This window comes from Penicillium hordei (assembly GCF_028827395.1).
Source record: "Penicillium hordei strain IBT 12815 chromosome Unknown utg000001l_segment0_segment0, whole genome shotgun sequence".
Classification (NCBI taxonomy): Eukaryota; Fungi; Ascomycota; class Eurotiomycetes; order Eurotiales; family Aspergillaceae; genus Penicillium; species Penicillium hordei.
Window position 1 is genome coordinate 5,079,806 of NW_026623142.1, and position 20,937 is coordinate 5,100,742.

At 48.7% G+C, this 20,937-nt stretch overlaps 8 protein-coding genes across 8 annotated transcripts; 4 read left to right on the plus strand and 4 right to left on the minus strand.

Moving 5' to 3' along the window:
• Positions 1–3,102: 3,102 nt before the first annotated feature.
• Positions 3,103–4,775, plus strand: N7537_001924 (Zn(II)2Cys6 transcription factor; the record flags this gene model as incomplete). The annotated part of the gene is made up of 2 exons (XM_056892982.1): positions 3,103–3,159; positions 3,213–4,775. The coding sequence occupies 2 exons, from the start codon at positions 3,103–3,105 to the stop codon at positions 4,773–4,775; spliced, it is 1,620 nt and encodes a 539-aa protein (XP_056757977.1).
• Positions 4,776–5,021: 246 nt separating this feature from the next.
• On the minus strand, positions 5,022–6,630 carry N7537_001925 (hydroxyacid-oxoacid transhydrogenase; the record flags this gene model as incomplete). Its single annotated transcript, XM_056892983.1, has 3 exons — positions 5,022–6,028; positions 6,084–6,142; positions 6,206–6,630. The coding sequence occupies 3 exons, from the start codon at positions 6,628–6,630 to the stop codon at positions 5,022–5,024; spliced, it is 1,491 nt and encodes a 496-aa protein (XP_056757978.1).
• A 517-nt stretch (positions 6,631–7,147) lies between these two features.
• N7537_001926 (Bys1 family protein) lies at positions 7,148–7,738 on the minus strand (the record flags this gene model as incomplete). Its single annotated transcript, XM_056892984.1, has 1 exon — positions 7,148–7,738. One exon carries the CDS (start codon positions 7,736–7,738, stop codon positions 7,148–7,150), a length of 591 nt encoding a protein of 196 aa, XP_056757979.1.
• Positions 7,739–9,118: 1,380 nt separating this feature from the next.
• N7537_001927 (arylsulfotransferase family protein) lies at positions 9,119–10,600 on the minus strand (the record flags this gene model as incomplete). The annotated part of the gene is made up of 1 exon (XM_056892985.1): positions 9,119–10,600. The coding sequence occupies one exon, from the start codon at positions 10,598–10,600 to the stop codon at positions 9,119–9,121; it is 1,482 nt and encodes a 493-aa protein (XP_056757980.1).
• A 3,249-nt stretch (positions 10,601–13,849) lies between these two features.
• Positions 13,850–14,991, plus strand: N7537_001928 (uncharacterized protein; the record flags this gene model as incomplete). Its single annotated transcript, XM_056892986.1, has 4 exons — positions 13,850–14,008; positions 14,089–14,375; positions 14,461–14,674; positions 14,740–14,991. 4 exons carry the CDS (start codon positions 13,850–13,852, stop codon positions 14,989–14,991), a joined length of 912 nt encoding a protein of 303 aa, XP_056757981.1.
• Positions 14,992–15,940: 949 nt separating this feature from the next.
• On the plus strand, positions 15,941–16,395 carry N7537_001929 (uncharacterized protein; the record flags this gene model as incomplete). The annotated part of the gene is made up of 2 exons (XM_056892987.1): positions 15,941–16,128; positions 16,155–16,395. 2 exons carry the CDS (start codon positions 15,941–15,943, stop codon positions 16,393–16,395), a joined length of 429 nt encoding a protein of 142 aa, XP_056757982.1.
• Positions 16,396–17,296: 901 nt separating this feature from the next.
• N7537_001930 (DUF967 domain protein) lies at positions 17,297–17,937 on the plus strand (the record flags this gene model as incomplete). The annotated part of the gene is made up of 2 exons (XM_056892988.1): positions 17,297–17,323; positions 17,392–17,937. The coding sequence occupies 2 exons, from the start codon at positions 17,297–17,299 to the stop codon at positions 17,935–17,937; spliced, it is 573 nt and encodes a 190-aa protein (XP_056757983.1).
• A 399-nt stretch (positions 17,938–18,336) lies between these two features.
• Positions 18,337–20,473, minus strand: bipA (Hsp70 family ATPase KAR2; the record flags this gene model as incomplete). Its single annotated transcript, XM_056892989.1, has 3 exons — positions 18,337–20,008; positions 20,062–20,226; positions 20,292–20,473. The coding sequence occupies 3 exons, from the start codon at positions 20,471–20,473 to the stop codon at positions 18,337–18,339; spliced, it is 2,019 nt and encodes a 672-aa protein (XP_056757984.1).
• Between the last annotated feature and the right edge of the window lie 464 nt (positions 20,474–20,937).

Here is a 20,937-nt window from a genome sequence, read left to right on the forward strand (position 1 = left end):
ATTACCGCCCCGAGACGCATCATTGAGTGGAATGGGCATCCCAGGATACTTTTGAGTAATGCACCTTGGCACTTACCTTCCAAATGCTCAAGTGGCGGAGAAGACTTGGTAGTTGTATGCAATCTACAGTGAGATCTTATATAGTCATCCATATAGTTAACCAGATTTTCCAAAACAGACTTTTGAATGCTACTGTTGGTCCTCAAAATCAGAAGTTCCCTGTTATCAACAGACACCGATTTCATGCGTTCCTCGGATAATGTTAATTGTTTAAGAGCATCAGGCTTCGGTGCGAAAAGCCTCAAAAGTGGGGGGAAGAGGGGGGTGGGGTGCTAATAAGGTGTTTCGTAACCCAAAGGCATCTTCCTTTTACGTTCATCACCGTGCTGGAGTGGTCATTTCGGATCTTTGCTTGTACTGGACCCTCAAGGCCGCAGGTTCTACGATCAGTTTTAGGCATGACTTTCAACGCAAAGCCTGTCGCCTGCTGTGAATTCATTCATAAATCGGTCTAATCAAGCCTTATGAAAAAGCGGCCGGCGGCCGGATATAGCGAAATGTGTAATGCTGATGTTTGTATAGGCATACACGCCTTCGGGACACCGGCAAAGTATTAATTTCATCAGCGGATGCTTCGGGGTTTGGACTTTCTTGGCTCGTAAAGACGACTGAGCTGTCAAGAATTCCTACTTTCCTGCCCCAAGCTAAGAGCTGGGATGTGGAGCTTGTTGATAACGGAACAACGTGTGTGAAGTGATAGGACCAAAGCGGCGCTTCCACCAGATAGAACATTAAAAGCCCCAAGAGTCGATTTGGCTTCTCTAGCAGCTTCAGCCATCCGGGAACAAATGGGATCATAGATCCGTAAACCCGCAGGACGCACTAACTGCATTCTGGCACCTCAACCAAGACTTACAGCTGCCCACTCCCAAGTTGGCGCCCCCGATACTACTTATGTTTACGTTCTGTTAATGGCAGTATAAGGTATGTGTCAAGATCAACTTTCAAGTAAAAAGAAAATCCTAGTTTAAGCTTTCCTCGCCTGCAACCTTGTTCTCCCAGACCCTATTCGTTTTCATACCTGCCATGGACCTTTGATGCTGACGAGGCGGTCATCTGGCGTGTAATACAGATAGACTCAACGCTTGCACAACTGGGACCGAAAAATCGGGAGAGCTCTCAGTGCGGAGACAAGGGTCAAGCTTCCAAATTATGTCAAATTCTGAAGAGCAACAGAAAACATTCTGGTCTCTCTATTTCCTTGATATGCGAATTTAGCTGTTCCTACTGAATTCTGGAGCCTCATACTCATTTGAACCTCGGTTGGAGCAGCTTTCACACCGGTCGACCGAGTTCACTGTTTTCGAAAGATTTCACGATCGAACGCACGGAAGATCCCTTTCTTCGAGAACTGGTGTCACTATGTACAGTCATTTCTCGATCGACCGACGGGAAATATGGCCAGCATCATGTGTCACTACTGGACACATGGAGGGCTACTTGCTCGATTGCTGAGGATCTTCCCAGCCTTGCCACCAAATATGTTACCTGGTTGATAGGCCTTACACCTGAAAACTGTATACTTTTACAAAGTCGTACTTATAGCGTATTTATTACTAGGTCGGTAGTACCTACTAAAGCGAAATTGTCGTAGAGTAATATCTTAGCCTTACTTAGTTACTCCTTATCAGTCCGGAGAAGAAGAGTCGCTACTTTCGTGCCTTGTATTACATATTACTATACTTACTATAGAACACTTTTAGACTCTTAACTTAGGGTATAGCGGCTTAATATAAGCGACTAATTAGTAATTAAATAAAGCTATTAAAAGAGGTACTAGCTAACCGTGCTTATAAGTGTTAGAAATAATGTGATCCCATAATATGTGGACACCTATGATACCATTGCAGTTGAACTGAGTTCCATAACTCAGTTTGACTATGCCCTTTTAGCTTCATGGGTAAAAGCCCGGAGTAGTGGCCGGCTTGTGATCTCACTTCTTCTAACTTAAGCTTATAGATCATTTGTTAAAGCACTCGGGCTAGTCAGTATATAGCACTTAGTAGATAAACAGATTTCTGAAGGAGGCTGAATTTGCACTTGCGGAGAAACCTATAAGGTGGCTCCTTGGGGGGTTGTTAGCTAGAAATACCCTAACTATCCCGCATAGTTAATCATTTCCCCTCGCTTAGTGTATATAGGATCCATACATAGACCCACTCTACGAGCATTCAGGGGTTACATACAACATAGTGAGCAGCCTGGTGCTCTTTGCAATACACACTCATTTTACCACTTGCTCTGCATAGTAACGTATTTCACCACCCCAAAACACATAGTAAATGCGATAAATTATAACTTGGTATCTCAACAACGGCACTTTATATAGAGATTCCCTTATAGACTTATGCTTTTTAGGTAATTTCTAGCTTGTCTATGGAAATTGGGAAATATATATGGCTTTGTGATTGCGATATTTCTAGCTTTTAGCAATAATGTACCTCTTCAATATTCTTGAGATTGATATATCACTAGTATTTAAGATGCTTATTAATAGCTATTCGATAACTAAATAATGAAACCAAATAAAAACGTGGTTGTTGAGATATCAAGTTGTAATTTATCGCGATTTTCTATGTGTTTTGGGGTGGCCGGCTCGGTGAAATACGTTGAGCTTTTGGTATCAAGTCATACCAGTTCCGACATTATCCAAGGCCCATCTTCTACATTTTGAGTCAATTAGGTCTTCAATTCATCTCATTAAAACCCTTTGTAGGTGACTCTTTTCTATACTTTCATTTTTAAAATCGTTCACAACTACGGGGTCTTGCCTATAGATTAGAGTCGAACCCTGAAACGGTTGTTCCCCGCCAATTTGGCCGTTTTGCTTGGCAAAACGTTCTCGACGCCATGAAACAACCTAGGGCTGACAGCCTCTCTCAATTTCCCCCTTCAAATCAACTCTACCTAATTTGACTCAACTCAATTCGGCTCAACTCGGCTCGATTTAGCTCCATGAACCCTGAAGCCGAAAAATGGGAACATAAGCCACATTAACCTTCCATCTGCCCCGTGATGACATCTTAACGGTCTTGACACACCATGGTAGGAGTTCCGCATAGTACAGGTTGTGCCCTGTGTCGCGAGCGACGGATCAAAGTAAATATGCACCCAAGTATAAGATGGAGGTCTCGGGCTAATAAAGTCACTAGTGCGACGAGGCAGTTCCGGAGTGCAGCCAGTGTCAGAAATATGGTCGCGCCTGTCCGGGCTACAGGCGAACCTTCCGCTTCCAAGACGAAGGCCCCAACCTCGCGCGGCGACACCGGTCCAACACCCGACGGAAGAAAAGAGGCGCATCGGCTGGCCCAACCGCGTCCGCTACATCGTCAACCCGAACAACTCGATCGCCCCCCGGACGCGATGACTCCGCTACCGCTGCAGACGTGGTGCGCGGCAACGCGATTGCGCTCATACGACGACATTCCTCCTTGGGTGGCTGGGATGAAAAAGTGTCGCCGTCCCTGGTGCGCAAGTCTTTCCGTGCTGCACAGCCACAATTATTCCTTGACTTTATCAGCACGTCGTTTCCAACCCTCTATTATCATAATCGGTTCCGGTCTGGCGATGCGCCTGGGTTCGCCGAATATATCGTCATGAATTTCGGTAGTGATGCTTACCTCGACTCCGCGGTTTGCTGCTTGAGCTCCGTCTATTTAGCACACTTGACTCAAGATAAAGCTCTCCTCCAAGCAAGTCGACAAATGTACTCGAAGTCGCTGCGTGAGGTTATCCGGGCCATCCCGAAAGCCAACCATGCAAAGTCTGACAACATGCTATGCACATCCATCATTCTCAGTGTCTTCGAAATGTACGCGCAGACCACGCCCGACGCCTGGGTCGTGCACTCCGATGGCGTCAAGCGGCTGATGATAAGCCGAGGCCCAGAAGCGCACGGGACCGGGTTCGGTAGATGGTGCTGGATTGCATTCCGTGGCTTCCTCATCGCCACAGCAGTTTATGAGGGCAAACCCTGCTTTCTAGACCAAGAAGAATGGCAATCCTACGCGACGAAAGTCAGGGCCGAAGACTGCCAGAAGTCCGGTGAGTGGTCTGCATACGGAGAAATATCCGACCTGGCTTTTATGGAAATCGCAAAATGCCCGCGGTATATCAGCGAGACCCGGGATCTGCTTTCAATGCCGGCCGAGCCAGACTCAACATCCGTCACAAGTCTCCTCGGTCGCATACATAATACTTCCCGTCGGCTGCGCTCGCTCGCCGCGGAGCTCCGGTGCTGTATCACCGCGCACAGCCAGCGCCAGCAAGGTATTGTTCAACGGCCCGGATCTTTTATAGGGCCCGTACCAGAGATCTTCCCGGACACCGGTCCATCACTGCTCCTCAATGGAGCAGAAAATATGCTAGAGACGCTCCAGCAGCTCTCCAACCGTCTTGAAGACCGATTACGCTTTACTCTTGTCGCGGATTCGCCAGACTCGACTGTCGTCACACCACCCAGCAATGGTAGTGAATATTCCATACCCTCTTATTCTGGGACGTCGAAGAGCTTCACCCTCCCCTTTCGGATTCACTCGGAGCTTGGACAGGGTCCGTCTAGGACATCTGATCCACATGATCCCCGTGCTGTGATCTGGTTAGATCGCATAGCGTCGTCGATGGGTGTCCTTGGCGCCAAGGTCCTCCCGGGTGATCCCTCGAGTGCTTCAGTACAAATGGACAGTTCATCACCTGAATTATTGGAATTGCCGTAGTCAACGGTGATTCTTGTATTGACATGAAATGTGATGAAAATATATAACTGTTCCTAGCCGGTCTAGGATGAACCTCCCCCTACCACACAACACTACACACAACATTACATCCTACCTCTCTCCCCAGTATGAACAAAGGAACAACTCAGATATCCAATTTTGACGCATAATTTCGGCGTATATATAGTTATCAAATGCAATGACACTATAAAAAAAAACTCCACTTCAATAAATGGTATCACCATCCTAATAATCCAAAGACTCCTCAAGCAAACTCCTCAACTCACCCCGCTCAGCCTCCAACTCCTTACTCAAATTCGGCGCGAGCATAAGCACCCGCTGCTGCGGAATAGTCCCCTCAACCAACCCCTCCAAATCCGCAGCCTTGAATCCTAGATCCTTCAACCCGCGCGGCTGATCACCAAGCGTAACAAGGAACTCCGCAATCGCAGCCCCAAGCACCTCACCCGCGCTCTCTCGCTTAACATTCGAGATGTCCACGCCAAACGCCTCAGCCGCGGCAAGATGACGATCAGGGTTCGACGCCGCGGTAAAGCGGAAGACAGCAGGTGCGGTGACAGCCACGGAAACACCGTGCGGGATAATGGGGTGATCGACCGCATAGCCCGCATGTTTATAACCCGGGTTCTGGCTGGAGATGGGGTAACTCATACCGTGGCAGAGATGAACACCTGCATTTCCGAAGCCGACGCCGGCAAGCGTAGCCGCGAGCAACATCTCCGACTGTGCTTCGTGGTCGTTTGGATCGCGGACTGCACGCGGCAGGTACTTGACTGTTGCGCGCAGGGCGGCGAGGGAGAAGATATCGGAGATGGGGTTTGCGCCTTGGTAGGCGGGCCGGTTAATGGGGTTTGCTGGGCGTGGGGTGCGCTCGTTGTATGGGATTGCGGTCCAGGACTCGAGGGAGTGGCAAAGGACGTCGAGGCCCGAGGCGGCGTGCACGGCTGAGGGCATGGTGCGGGTGTTGAGCGGATCGCAGATTCCGAGAGTTGGTTTTAGGTTTCGGTGGGCGATGCCGGTTTTGGCTTTCTTGGAGACTAGGTCGAATATTGCTGTGCCTGTTGTCTCGGAGCCTGTGCCTGCTGTTGTTGGGACGGCAACGAGTGGGAGGAGGGGTCTGTCTACTGGGAGGCCCTTGCCCAAGGGTGCGTTCACGAAGTCGAGGAAATCTGCTTCGGGGAAGACGGTGTATAGGTTCATCAGTTTGGCCGTGTCGATTACGGAGCCGCCGCCTGTTTTTGGTGTTAGTTTGTGTATAACATGGGGGTGGGGATACGGGAGATGTACCGACGGCCAGGAAGGCATCGGGCTTATAGGGCTTAGCAAAAGCGATGGCCTCTTTTATACTTAATTAGAAAACATGTTAGTACCTATACAACAGCCACGTTTGACGCTTGGGGTTGACCTACGAGCTATCCTTGGGCTCAGTGCGAACTTTGTCAAAGATAGTAAACTCAATGCCCTCACGGGTAAGACCCTCAACAGCCTGCTTCATAGCATCGAGCTTGGCCACATTGGAATCGGTGACAATGCACACGCGCTTCGCGCCGAGGTTGGTAAAGTCCATTCCGACCTCCTTGGTCGCGCCGGGTCCGAAGCGAATGCTGGACGCCGCCATTTCGAAGGCATACTCCTTCTCGCGCGAGCGGTCCACGGGTGTAGACATGCGGCGCTTTACATGGTTGAGCAGAGAGGGGGTCTGCTGGTGGTTGTGGTGGTGGTTGGGGTTCTTGTGGCATGGGCAGTTGGGTGGGTGGGTGTATTGTACTGTGCGTAGCAAGTTCAGGGCGCGATTGGCCGCCGAGGGGGCAACTCTGATTGCTGGAGAAACCATTGCTCTATATATTCTTTGGGCTTTGTCGGAATGAGAAGAGAAGGAGGGCGAAGTTGAAGTAGAAAATGGTTCGAAGGTCAAGAGACTCGGCAGATAAAATGCGAGACAAATTGGGGAAATGCGGGGAAATGCCCCGGACTTCTGGCCGAGGTCTCTGCTCTCTGGGGATGGATCCCTTACTCTTACTTACTCTCACTTATTATTATATTTGGGGAAATCATTCACTCATCTGAAATGTTCTCTTAGGTTTCTCCATTTTGGAGAAACTGGGACCCAGTTCCTCTCTATTCCCTTGAATACCCTACTACCGAGGTCGAAACCCGCCGATCATGACCTCTACAACCATATATCCTCTGTGATATGCAATAAGAATAATTAATGAAACATAGCAAGTTGAATAATTCAATTGAGCAACACTAACGTATCCACCTCGTGCATATCCAAAAACAATAACAATTTCCAAACATAATTTCCATTCTCCCATCTCATCTCATTCCCAAACTAAACCCCCAACCTCTCAACAAAGCGACAAGACCAAATCCGTCGAAGCATCAACAGCCCTGACCTGACTTCCAGCAGGCGGAACCCCATCCTTCCAAGAAATCAACGGCTCAGCGGGCGTAAGATTCACCGAGTAACCCTCCAACGGGTCTCCAAAGACATCGGAGAGATCATACCACACTTTATCCTGTCTCAGGCCCCGTTCCTTTGTAGACGAAAGGTTGTACGCAAAGATCATCTGCGGGGCGCTAGTGTACAGCCCATCACGGTCAGTGCTGATCTTGATTGCGATGCCGCCAGTGTCTGTGTTCTCGCGGAAGACCTCGCTGTACTTGTTGTTTGGGAGTAAGGTTTGCTTGGGTAGAACCGAGGATGCCACGGACCAGAGGTAGACTGGGAACTTGCAGTTGTTGTGCACTATCGCATGTCCTAGATCTCGGTGTGTGGGTGATGGCGTGCTCGTTGGTCTCGATGGGCCGCTGCTTGAGGAAGGGAAGGCACTGTAAAAGATGTCCTTTGGGCCCTGGTGGTAGTTGTTATGGATTGTTGGGGTTGAGAGGGCGATGGTAGTGAGCGAGAGAAGAGGGAGGATAGTTGAGAAATACATCTTGCTTGATTGATTTCGTTGTGTCTTGTGATAGAATCAGGAATTGCAACGGCTTTATATAGGCGTTTTCTGTTCCTGCGTCTGGTATCATTCCATTGTTGCTGTGTTTCACTACGAGTCTAGACCGTTGGATCTAATTCCTCACAGCAAGATGGTTCTAGGCAGTTGCTATGAATCTTAGCTCAAGGGAAATTAGACGCCAGTGTTATGCTGTGCAATGTAGATGTGGCGCAAAATGAAGGGATGTGAAACTACCACAATGTAGTAATCAAATAAGACCCCATCCAGTTGTCCAACAGAAACATATGAAGAATGCCACCGTTTCCCTATTTAGCGCCCATCTTCGCTTTGTATCCCCAGGGAAGGACTGGATGATTTCCGGGATTCTCAGTTACAGGGAGGAATGCGCGGGCCTTTAATTTTATATTGTATATCGAGAATAGGGTGGGAAGAGCCAAACACCATCGGATATTTTACTCGTGTCAGATCGAAGATATTGAAGAATGTGACTAGCTCGCTACCTCCATGTATAGGGTTTTTTTTACAAAAAGCATGAATCAAGTACTATGCTCATACAAAATAGTCATTGGCCAGACTAAGCTAAAGGACTATGCTCCTTCAACAACCTTAATAGTCAGTTACACCCGTTGACGGCATGATACACACTGGATACACAGGCAGATACTACCATCTGAAACCCTAAACCTGATCGAAATGCAAAAGCCCGTGGCTAGGGCAACTGTGGCGTTCTAGACATTCATGCTTTTTTGAAGAATGTGAGATTTTTATAGCGGAGACCATACGGAGAATTCTTTTGAGTTTGAAACCACCGAGGAATGTACAGATAGAGAACTTCAGTAGCCGATAATAGAGGTATGACTACCTGCCAGAAGGCTCTGCTCTGCTACGGAAAAAGAATTTCAGGAACAGAACAAAATCAGGTTAATTCAAGTGGTACGCCGAAATGGCCGGTCGCTTATTTGACATTCCGACATGTCCGGTGTCCATTAGAGAACATCGTGAAACAGACGTAACGGTTCTGTGTGGCATATTAAAAGTTTTGAGAGATGTAACACCATGCTATGATTCAGACTGGAGGACCTGGGAATATCACTATTTCGGCGTTTGAGCAGCCCGGTGGTTCAGCTAGAAAACCAAAGGATTGACATGGCTGAATTACATCTAAATTTAATCAAGTATCATAACTCTGCCTAGATGTAGGACAGCTTTCCAGCTCTTCAAAATTCGGCTTGAGATCAAAATGTGCCAAGAAAACAGTTGTGTATGTAGACGATGTCAAGTATGTACAGGAAGAAAGCAATGATGTAACATGTGTGACCAAACCACTCCCTCAGAGAAATCATGAACAGGAAGGCCTGCTTAGAATGAGACAATATCCGAGGTCCTGACAACGGTGGTACCCTTACGAGCGGCAACCTGAACGAAATTGGTGGGAGGATCGACAAGAGTAGCAGAAGTCTCGAAACCATTGCGCTTAGCTGTGGCGATCTGAGTGTTGTTGGTAGAGGTGGCAGAAGAAGCCGCGTAGACGACCCAGTTGTCATATTCAGTAGCGCCATTCCAGCTCATGTAAACGGTGGCACCGGAGCTAGTCTTGCTGACGGACACGGAGGGTTTCCAAAAGGGAGTAGCAGTCCACTGGCAGCGGTAGCCACGGTAAGATGCAACAGCGTTGTCGTCGCCGAACTGAGCACTGAAAATGACGGTACCGTCACCATCAAACTCCTTGACTTTGGAAATGGAGCCATAAGCCAGGAAGACATGGCTGTCTACCTCACTGAGGAGCTGATAGCTGCCCTGGCTCACGGAGTGGATGGGGTCGTTGGGGTCAGTCAGAGAGCGGAGACCGGTAACTGTCTTCTTGTTCAGATCAATGGCCAGGCTGATTCCGGTGGTCTCCGATTGTTCGTCGGTCGGGGTGTTGGCGTTGTTAAACAAGCTCAAGATGAGCCCGTTGTCGGTCTCGTTGTAGACGCGCATGTCGTGTTGCCACGAGAATTCGGCATTGCCAAGTTGCTTGAAGTCGGCGCCGTCTTCGCCGCTCAGCCGCCACATCACGCTGCCATTTTGAGACAGATAGTAACCTGACCACATGTGGCGCAGCGAGACAAGATAGCCATTGTTGGTGGTGGTGATGGAGTTGATGTGGTAGGCATCATAGGGGGCATCCTGAGTACCAACATCCTTTCCGAGACCCTGGTGGGAAGTGGTCAGGGGAATGTCAGCCTCGTGGTCAAGTGCACTCCAAGCGTGCAGCACCTGGTTGGTAGGAATGTCGATCTCATAGAATTGGCTGTCCAGCATCCACTGGGAGGAGGTACCATTGATAGAAGTCAGGTCATGCTGAGTGACGTTGTAGGCGGTGCAAATGAGAGTGTTGCGGGAAGTAATGTGGCTCTCGTGCATGTCACAGTATGAGTCCTTTCTTGAGCCGTCCGGGGTGACGAAGTCGCCGGTCAGTTGGACAGTGTAGATCTCCTTATAGGTATTGTCAAGGATGTGCACGGTTCCATAACCGTAGCCGATGGACATCATGTCTCCGGCCCAGAAGGTGATAACATCCTTGCCGAAGAGCTTTTGCACCATGAAATTGGCAGTCACCTCTTCCGGGCCTTCGTAAACTAGGTCACCCGCATCATCGTAAATTAGCGCAGCGCAGCCAGCGTCCTGAACGTCTCCACGGGGACCCAGGAAGATGTAGCCGGGATCGGTAGTTCCGGTCTTGTTGACCTCGAGCTTCGGCGGCTCGAATTCCATCGAGTTATAAGTTGAATAGTCCCAAGCAACCACCCGAAGAGACAGAGCCAGGGCGCTGCCTGCCGTGTACCACCATGGAGCCATATCGATCAAAGATCCAGAAAAGAACGACTAAAAGAAAGTATACAATATAGCACAATGAAGGAACGTTAAAATAAAAGAATGACTACAGTAGGGTCGATAAGGCGTGATTTGAGATCTCGACATGGCAGAGATTCTTTTTCAATTAAAATCACAAGCCTTCAAGAAATTCGAGCCCTGAAGATCATTACCCTTCCACCGCGCCGAGTGGGTTGCGATGAAACCATTGTCCAACCAAGTTGGCCAACAACTTCCACCTCTTCCGAATTGTGGAACTATGCATAAAATCCTTGGCCATCATCATTTCTCCGCATGTAGAACCTTTAATCCGACTGATAAATCACGGTATGCGCGATTCATTGCGAGAGGCATGTTCTGGAGTAATTGACCCCGGTATTGGAACTAACAACACAGTATACATCGTAGTAAACCTCACCGATCAAGATAAGACAGTTGCACCGTAAAATGATTGATTCGAGCGATCAGCATGACGATCAATTGCGGTTTTTCTGCGTAAGCTTTGGGTGGACATTGTCGGCAGCTGTGGCGGCAACGTGGGATTACCCTCTTGTTGACGTGTGCGGTTTCATATTAGAAGGTATAGGCCGTTTCTCATGCGCAGCTGCGCAAGGCACTTTCGCATTGTCTGTTACTTGGTCCTCTGTGTATCACTAGTACAACTGGCATGTCAATTTCTCGAAACTTTAGCGTGGTTACCATGAGGGCGTTGTATGTCGAATTGAAGGAATCGTTTTCTCTGTCCTCTGGAGATTGCTGGAGTTTGGACAGTTTGGACAACACATTAATCTCAAGGGGGTTGGAATCCGGTGTACAAACTTTGACCGCAACGTATCTGTTAGATTTCTCGTCCTAGGCCAGCCAGGTCGAGTATGTACCATGACTGAGCTTATGAACTACCCGGTAGTGACTGTAGAAAATATACCAGGCTCTCCTTGAAAATGAGAGGATGTGAGAAAAGAAGCGGAGTGTAAGAGCTTGAGAAGCATGCAGGATCTCATATTTTCCTTAGCAATCAAGGTCTTCTGATCTTGAAATAAAGTCAGTGCATCTCTGGCTTATTAGCCTTACCTGTCTCAACACAACATACAGAGGTCAAGAGCGCGGATGTTGATGCTGTGGGATGACTTTCTTGAGGGCGGTGCGGCACCCACTGAGATCTGCACCCTATACCCTATTACCCTATGTAGTTCTAGCAAACAGTAGCATCGACCAATGTTATAGATATTTATAGGTAGGAACGACAATAAGGTGAATATTGCCTCACATCTTCGCAGCTCAACTCGGGCAAAACATATATAGGCAATGACCTAATCTTATACTCTGTTGAGGATGTGATAATGATAATAATAGATCAAATTGACTGGTTCCAATTGAATCTTTGATGCAGTTTCTAATGAGTTTAGAGCAAGACAGACCCTGCCAGTTGAGATATAAAATGGAGCCAATGCTCAGTGTAAAGTCAGTCTGCCAGGGAGATCTACAGAGCGGGAGATGTCAAAATGCATGGTCTGTTGAGAGATGAGATTTTTATCTATATCCATTTCACTTATCCTCCTTTTGCCGTCGAGACCTGAAGCCCCAGCTACATTTGAATACTTCCCTGCGTTTCAAAATGTCGACTGCGAACACCGTGACATATTATTTTCACGAAAGACATAAAATGATCACCTTGAGGTATCAAACGGCAAGGGAAGGGGAAGTTTATCCGAAGTCCGTCTTTATCGGCTACGCTCTTATTCTTTTAATTTTAATTTTTTTTTTTAGGACCGTGCCTGTTTCTTGACCCATGGCCCCCATGGCGCTTATTCACAACGAATCAATATCCCAGGTCTGAAGCCCATACTACCACTAGCATGCAATGGCCAACTTTTCCTTATATTATCTTGAGTCGGATGAATCGTACGTTGTTAAAGACAGAGGCTGCAGACGCGTCCGAGTACGCTCGTAGATATCCAACGGGGATGGAGTCCACGGATATTCTAGGTAATTAATTACAGGGGGTAATTGCTGGATTGGCGGGGATTGGCGATGTATTGGGCTGAAATATTACCAAAATAGATGGTTGAGTGCCTGTTTCCAAGTATTCCAGAGTATGTCCAGTGTGAAAGTGTTCAATTATGATAGAAATCATTCCCACCATCGCAAGATATTCGCATATTCGCATAATCGCATAATCGCATAATCGCATATTCTTAACATTAACATACGAGTGTTCAATTAGTACTGGGGTAAGGGGACCATTGACTAATAGAAACTCAGCACTGGACCTCGGGTAATCAGAAATAAGGAACATGTGGACCGAGCGATATTCGAGGGAAAATAGCAGTGTGTCTAATATAAGATGGAAGATGTCATTCCATTCACTATAAGCTCGGGTCGAATCACACGGAAGACTTCGCCACCAGTTTCAACCTTGGAGACGGGGAAATAGCGGGGAAACAAGGTGCCCTTTCCTGCCCTTTCCGTGACTCTATGTTCTGTTCTTTTATGTTCATAGTTGAGTTCCTGACATATGTGTTTGGGATTCTTTGGTCTGTGAGTTGTAACCCTTATTGTCTTGTCAGTTGTCATTGGCCTCAAACCCCAAGACCAACGGGAAATTAAAAAACCACATCGTGCAGTAGCTCGTATCCCCATGCCCCATAACGCCACCTCCATGTCTCCGCATCGAATCATCGTGGGGGCGAACCCGGAGGTCTCCGGGGATTTTCCGGGGATTTTCCAAGATGAGGACCAAAGAGGACCAAAGAGGACCAAAGAGGACCAAAGGGACTAGACCTACAATTGAGACATTTTTTTCGATATCCAAAGGTGTTACGCGTTGATCCTTCCAGTTTTCGAGTCTCCCGTTCCCAACCCCTGTAGACCTAACCGTGTTTGACCATCGAGTCATTTAGTGGCCATCTAGTGGCGCAAATTACTTTTCTACGGGTTAAACTAGCCAACTAAGACAAGGAATAACTTTCGTTAAATGGCCGTGCTTATGAAATTTACGAGTTAATAAATTATAACACTCCTTCACTTTGAATTCTTAAGGATGTTGCTCCTATGTGCGAGATAGAGACGGGCTCCTTTTGTGACTTCATGAAGTTTGCACTTCCTTTATTTCCTCGACTCTCTATCGCAAACGCTTCTGCCTGTTTCACCTCTTCGACCTCATTTGCCTAATCCTTATTTACTCTCCACGACAATTCAGCAACCGCCCGCGGTTGACATGAATACAGCCCCACGATGGATACCGATCACATCTCGAAGCCTACCGACCCTGATGCCCTGATCCTCGAAGCTTGGGGTCAGGGTCTGATGGTTGGAAGTCTACTCATTATGGCCGCTATCACTCTTTCCAATATGAAATCACATATTCTCCTGCACAAGCTGATCTTCGCTGAGGTAAGTCAAAAGATTAACCTTGGAACGCAACCATTGAATGCGCTGAACAGAATTTCGGCTAATACTTGCATTGACTATAGCTCATTCTAGCTATGGCCCATGGTACTTTCATCTTCCCCCACGAGCCCGTCTATGGCTGGTATTTATCCGTGACCGCGATCGGTCTCAACATCTCCTGGGCCCTGCATAATGTTATTGCCTGGATGAAGAATCGCCCATTCCTATCGCGAAAGGTTTCGATCATCTACATTACCACCGTTGTTCTCTGCTGGCCCTATTGGGGTCTGGAGATCTATGCCAACTTCACATATTTCAACAATATCAATAAGATTTTCTTGACGACTCGGCCAATGGAGCCATTATTCCGGTTCGTCATTCCCTTTCCGTCCAAATAACGAGTGCTGCCCCTTCAAATTGGAAGTCACTTGTGCCCTAACATCCTCTATCAACAGGGACCCGTGGTGGATCTTCACAACAGCCAGCCTATTCTGGACAATCAAGCGCGAATACAACTTCGGATTATGGGAACTAGTACTGGTCAGCCCACGCTTCGGAATCATGCTGGCGGCCATGTGTCTGTCGATTATTTTCATGATTGTCGATACCTGCAGCGTGCTGAATGCCTTTTCCACCTCGCTCCCAACAGGGGTCGAGCCCTTCTGGAAAGTAAGTTCCCCATCCTGCTCATCTAGTTTTCCCATTTTCCGCAACACACTCTAACCATATCCCAGTTATCCTTTATCTTCAAATGCCTCTGCGACACAGTCATTCTCGACGACTTCAAGACCGCCCTCGATCATTTACGCGTACACTGGATGCGCAAGAAGAACGGACAGCTGTTCCCCACCCCGGTCACCACTCCGAACTCCAACCCTCGTGCATACAGGACACATAGGGATATTGAGATTGGTAATTTGTCTACTGACCATATTACCCCTACGAAGGGTTCTTACGCCCATGCGATACATATGGACAATGTTTAAATGTTTAATGAAATACCCGGAGGGTGCGTGACTATCTGGATTGCGACTTTTCTCTTAGCACTGGCTTTCGACTTCGTACTGTACGCTGGGAAGAGTCTGGTCTCTTGATCTCGGCGTTTCTGGTGAGTTATGGCGTATCCGGACTGAAATTATGGCGATTGTACATACCCCGGTTTGCTTGAGGATAGCGATTTAAAGAATACAAAAAGAAACAAAAAGAAATGAAAACTTCCCCTAGGTTAGATACTCCGATACTCAATAGAACACACAAGTTTCGTTCTTTTCGATGTGGTGCCATAAGTAAGGAGATCTGCAGTGCGCAGGCCCCCTGCCCAGGAGAATTGATTCAGAGAATTGACGTATCTCCATGCAGTGTCATACGAGGTTCTTTTTCCTGGTCTGACTACCAATATCGAACGGTACTTAGGTCTAGCATACTCTATTTATCCGGGTCTGTCTCGTTGATATTCACATCAGCTGCGCAAAGGTTGGCTGTGGGCTGTCTGGAGGGTTTGTTTCATCCAGTCTTCACTTCTCAATCATTCAATTCTCACTTCTCAAGGAACCGATTCTCACTACTGAATGTTGACCAGAGAAACAATAGTCCTTCGCTTTCCCGCGTCGGTGAGATCACCGCTCTCCTAGAGCGTGGGCATTGGCCCTGCTTGGTTCTTCGCTCGTAGTTAGATGATCATCCACCCTTGCGACTATCAACTGAACTCGATCAGATTTTACTGTCTTTCATTTAAAATACTGACGGAGAAAGACCCTCTTGTAAGCCTCAGACATCCCCAGGAAAGCCAAAGAAAGATCTATAGGAGTCTGGTCCCGAGAGGTAGGATAGATTTCGGTCTGTTAGATTTCTGGTGGTTCTAGAAGGGGGTCTCTGACGCTGATAGGGGCATCCCTCGGTGGATTCAAGAGTTAATCAACAGCGACACCGACATGGATGGCCGGTGTGCCACCGTCACGATCGTCGGGTCCAGACAAACCATTGGACTCGGAAGCACTCTGGCAACTCGCAACGCAGCACTGGGCGCGACCAGATAGCGCCCGTCCAGCAGACAGTGCTCATCTCGCGACCATCCGGCAGGAGCTCAAAGGCGATCATCTCGGACGCGCCTTCTTTGGACTCGGGTGCTAACTCAGCAGGATCCCACCAGGAGGCAACTGCGCGGACTTGGTCCCTCCGAGAATCACCCCCTATCCTCTGGAAGAAGCGGATATCATCATGCCGGCCTCGTTCCGGTGACGACCTTTCAATGTCCACAGGAGTGGTATGAAGATCCAATTGACTTCATTAAAGACATTGAGACCGCGGTTGAACGGGATTACGCCCGAGAAACGACGGCGTTGAACACCGCCATGGTACAGACCAAGACATATATCATCGAGCCTTCCTAAAAGAGCTTCTACGTTAACTATAGGCCAGGCATTATATGAATATCGCTAGAGGCAAGGGCTGTCTTTGGAATGTACTAGGGGCTGTAGGCTGGAATGAAGGAAACACGCTCAACGCTAGCGTTTTGTGTGGATGTATTTTCTTGATCAATTTTTGGATTTCCTGTAGATTGAATTTCGGGGTCGGCTTCTCGGTTTGCTACTCGCCGAGATTTCGGGTCCCTCTTCCCTCTTATACGCGCTCAGGTACGTACAGCGCACCTGCTTTACTGCACCGCGGTAGGTATCGCATGGCTAAGAGCCGCTATATTCCACTTTGCGGAAGATACAGTTGTCGCAGGCTCTTTTATGCTTGGCCTATTGAAATTGTGTTCAAAAAGAATGAGTTCGGGATGTACATCGGAATGCGGAGACATCGGAGTCCGCTAAGGGGGGGTAGTTTCGGTAAGTTCGCCGATCTATACGGGATCAGAACAATTGCATGGTCTAATTTGATTTGAATATTGATGTTGATATATTCAAGTTGGATCGAATCTATAGATGATGGCTTTTTGCCTTTGTGTGCACCTAAGACTTCCAAAAAGACCAAAAAGAACATCCAGAGCACCCAAAAAATACATCATAGGATTCTTACATTTAACATGCCTAGTACCATCTTGGTTCTTGGTCGAAATAAATCAAGGACAGAGGCATAAATCAACTACGATAATGTAACGCAATATGAAGCAACATTGGCAAATCTCCAGATCTCGGCGACGTCACCGATGGGCCCAAAGGAAGGTCCAACCCCATTTAACCCCACGCATACAAATATTTGATCTCCCCCGAAAAGTTGCCCTCAACTTTTCTTCACCATTGACTTTACATACCTAACTACAAAAGTAAACATCGAACCACATCAATCATGGCTCTTTCCGCACCCAGCACAGACGTAAGTCCCCCATACTCCCACCATCCCAAACCTCAAACCCCAAACCCCGAAAGCTAACCAGGAAACAGCCTCGAGTCCTAATCGCGCAAGAAACAAGCGCGGAACAAATCTTCCCTAAGTTCACAGCAGACACCGCCTGGCAACTCGGAAATGCACTGAGAGACCGGATCCTCCGCCTCCCGGACGGACAACGCAAGCCAGCCCTGGTCTCCATTGCGCTCAGCGGCGGTGCCCCGCTCCACGTGGTGTTCCAGTCTGCTACAGAGAGCGGCACGATCCCAGACAACGAGAACTGGGTGCGACGGAAGCGCAACACCGTGCTCCGGTTTGGTATCTCGAGCTGGGCTATGAGGCAGAAGACCGTTAGTGGGCTTGTGGCCGGTGCCGAGGCGGACGATGTTGAGGCTGCTTTTGTGCGCAAGTATGCTGTCCCGAGTGCCACTGGCGGTTCTGTTGCGGATGAGTATGCTATCCACGGTGGTGCCTACCCGATTCGCGTGCGTGGTGTTGATGGGATTATTGGTGTTGTTGTTGTTAGTGGGTTAAAGCAGGAGGATGATCATCAGGTTGTTGCGGAGACTATTCAGGCGTTTGTGGCTCAGCAAGCGAAATAGATGTCGTATTTAGTATTATAAGAACATTTAGATGACAAGAAAAACGTTCACATGATCCTTACAGAAGTGAAGCGAAGGAGGCCCCCGGGGACACCATGTACCTTTTGCGTGGGAATCCCATGCCTTGGCCATATGTATTGCGTACGTAAGTAGTAAGGAACACCAGCATAACGTTATTTAGTTCGATCGAAAATATTTCTATTGGCTTGTTTACTGCGGTACTATCTTTAATAAAAGAATGCAAGGTATCATTGTATTGTATTCTGAGCCGGCGTTCAACAACCAGGCCAAAAAGTTGGATGGGACACCAACAATGCCCCGTGTAGATTCGAACACAAAAGGGGACTCAAGCAAAAGAAAAAAAAGTGGAACTCCATGAATAATGCCTCAAAGATAATTTTACAGTTCGTCGTGGTCAAGGGGCTCGTCATCCTCATCAGGAGAAGCAGAGCCGTACAGCTTGCTGGTGATGGGGTAAGCCACACCGGAAAGCTGCTCCTTCTGCTCCTCAAAGTCCTCCATGGTAGCGGTGGCGGCGTTGTCCTCGAGCCAGTCGTTGACCTCCTTGACAGCGTCGAGGATAGACTGCTTGTCATCCTCATCGATCTGGCCACCCAGACCGTTCTCGTCGTTGACCTGGTTCTTCAGGCTGAAGGCGTAGTTCTCAAGGCTGTTACGGGCCTCGATCTTGCCCTTGATGGCCTTATCCTCCTCGGCGTATTGCTCAGCCTCCTGAACCATGCGGTCGATCTCCTCCTGGGAGAGACGACCCTTGTCGTTGGTGATGGTGATGGACTCAGCCTTGCCAGTGCCCTTGTCGGAGGCGCTGACCTTGAGGATTCCATTGGCATCGAGGTCGAAGGCGACCTCAATCTGGGGAACACCGCGGGGCGCGGGAGGGATGTTGGTCAGCTCGAACTTGCCGAGCATGTTGTTGTCCTTGGTCATCGAGCGCTCACCCTCGAACACCTGGATCAAGACGGTGGGCTGGTTGTCAGCGGCAGTCGAGAAAATCTGCGACTTGCGGGTAGGGATGACAGTGTTGCGGGGAATGAGCTTGGTCATGACACCGCCAGTGGTCTCGATACCGAGAGTGAGGGGGTTGACATCCATGAGAACAACTTCGGCCATGGAGTCATCACCGGACAGAATACCACCCTGAACGGCGGCACCGAAGGCAACAGCCTCATCGGGGTTGATACCCTTGCTGGCCTTCTTGCCAGCAAAGAACTCCTCGAGAAGAGCCTGGACCTTGGGGATACGGGTAGAACCACCAACAAGAACGATGTCATCAACCTCGGACTTCTTGACCTTGGCATCCTTCAGAACCTGCTCAACAGGCTTGAGGGTCTTCTTGAACAGATCAACGTTAAGCTCCTCGAACTTAGCGCGGGTAAGGGTCTCAGAGAAGTCCTCGCCGTTGTGGAAGGCCTCGATTTCAATGCGAGTGGACATCTGGGAAGACAGAGTACGCTTGGCCTTCTCAACCTCGCGCTTCAGCTTACCCATAGCCTTAAGATCCTTCTTGAGGTCGGTGTTGTTCTTCTTGTTGTACTGCTTCACGAAGTACTCCATGACACGGTGGTCGAAATCCTCACCACCAAGGTGGGTGTCACCAGCGGTAGCCAGGACCTCGAAAACGCCGTTGTCAATGGACAGAAGAGACACATCGAAGGTACCACCACCAAGATCGTAAACAATGACCTGGCGCTCGTCACCGGTCTTATCAAGACCGTAGGCGATAGCGGCGGCAGTGGGCTCGTTGACAACACGGAGGACGTTGAGACCGGCGATAGTACCGGCATCCTTGGTAGCCTGACGCTGGGCGTCGCTGAAGTAGGCGGGAACGGTAACAACGGCGTGGGTGACAGTCTTGCCCAAGAAGCTCTCGGCGATCTCCTTCATCTTACCGAGGATCATGGCGGAAACCTCCTCAGGGGTGAAGGTCTTGGGGGACTGGTTGACGTCGACCTTGACCTGGGGCTTGCCATCCTTCTTGACGACCTTGAAGGGGTAGTTCTTGACGTCCTTCTGGATGTCCTTGTCATCAAACTTGCGACCAATCATACGCCTGTGATGCGTTAGTGTTTAATTCATGTCGTGATTGGTGTAGTGGAAGCTTACTTGATGTCGAAGACAGTGCGCTCGGGGTTGGCGGCATATTGGTTCTTGGCGGCATCACCAACGAGGCGCTCCTCATCGGTGAAAGCAACGTAAGACGGGGTAATACGGTTTCCTTGGTCGTTGACAAGAATCTCGACCTTGCCGTTCTGCATCACACCAACACAACTGTAGTAAAAGTTAGCAACCTGTTTCATTCAACACCAATAGTTTTCCAAACTGTGACAACTTACGAGTAAGTGGTTCCCAAATCAATACCGATAACATTGCCGTAGCTCTCAGGGGAGTTCTCCTCCTGAGCGTTGGCGGTGTTTCCAAAGAACGCCAGAGGCGCGACGAGAACGAAGAGGAGGTAGAAGATGGTGGTCCAGGCGAAGGGCTTGGATGCGCCATCGCGTGCGGATAGGCGAGCCATTGTGAAGGATGTATGTATAGATAGGTGGATCGAAGTCCTTTTTCAACACGAAGACAAAAAAAAGCTGTCGTTACAGAAACTTTGCGCGTGCCGCTCTAAACAGCTGCGCAGACGAGTAAACACAAGGCGTGTTTGACTCTATGAACCCTTATGTTAGTTGATGATATGTGGGAAGGGACCCAGGGCGAAGTGAGTGAATGGGAGAATGGTTAGGAGAAGAATCGAAGAAAGAGGACTTCTTGTACGCGGATATGGCCCAGCGGCCATGCTGGCCTTTTCCCAGTTCAGGTCACTTCTCGCTCGCTGATTGGCTGGAGTTCATTCGGCAGTGGCTGACTCAGAATCCGCCTTGTATACACACCGCCTTCTTCAACAGGCACCATGCCTCCCAAAGTAGTCTAGTGGCAGGGGTTTATCCACTAACTACTCCGGACTTCCACCAATCAACAGCTGCCAAATGATCG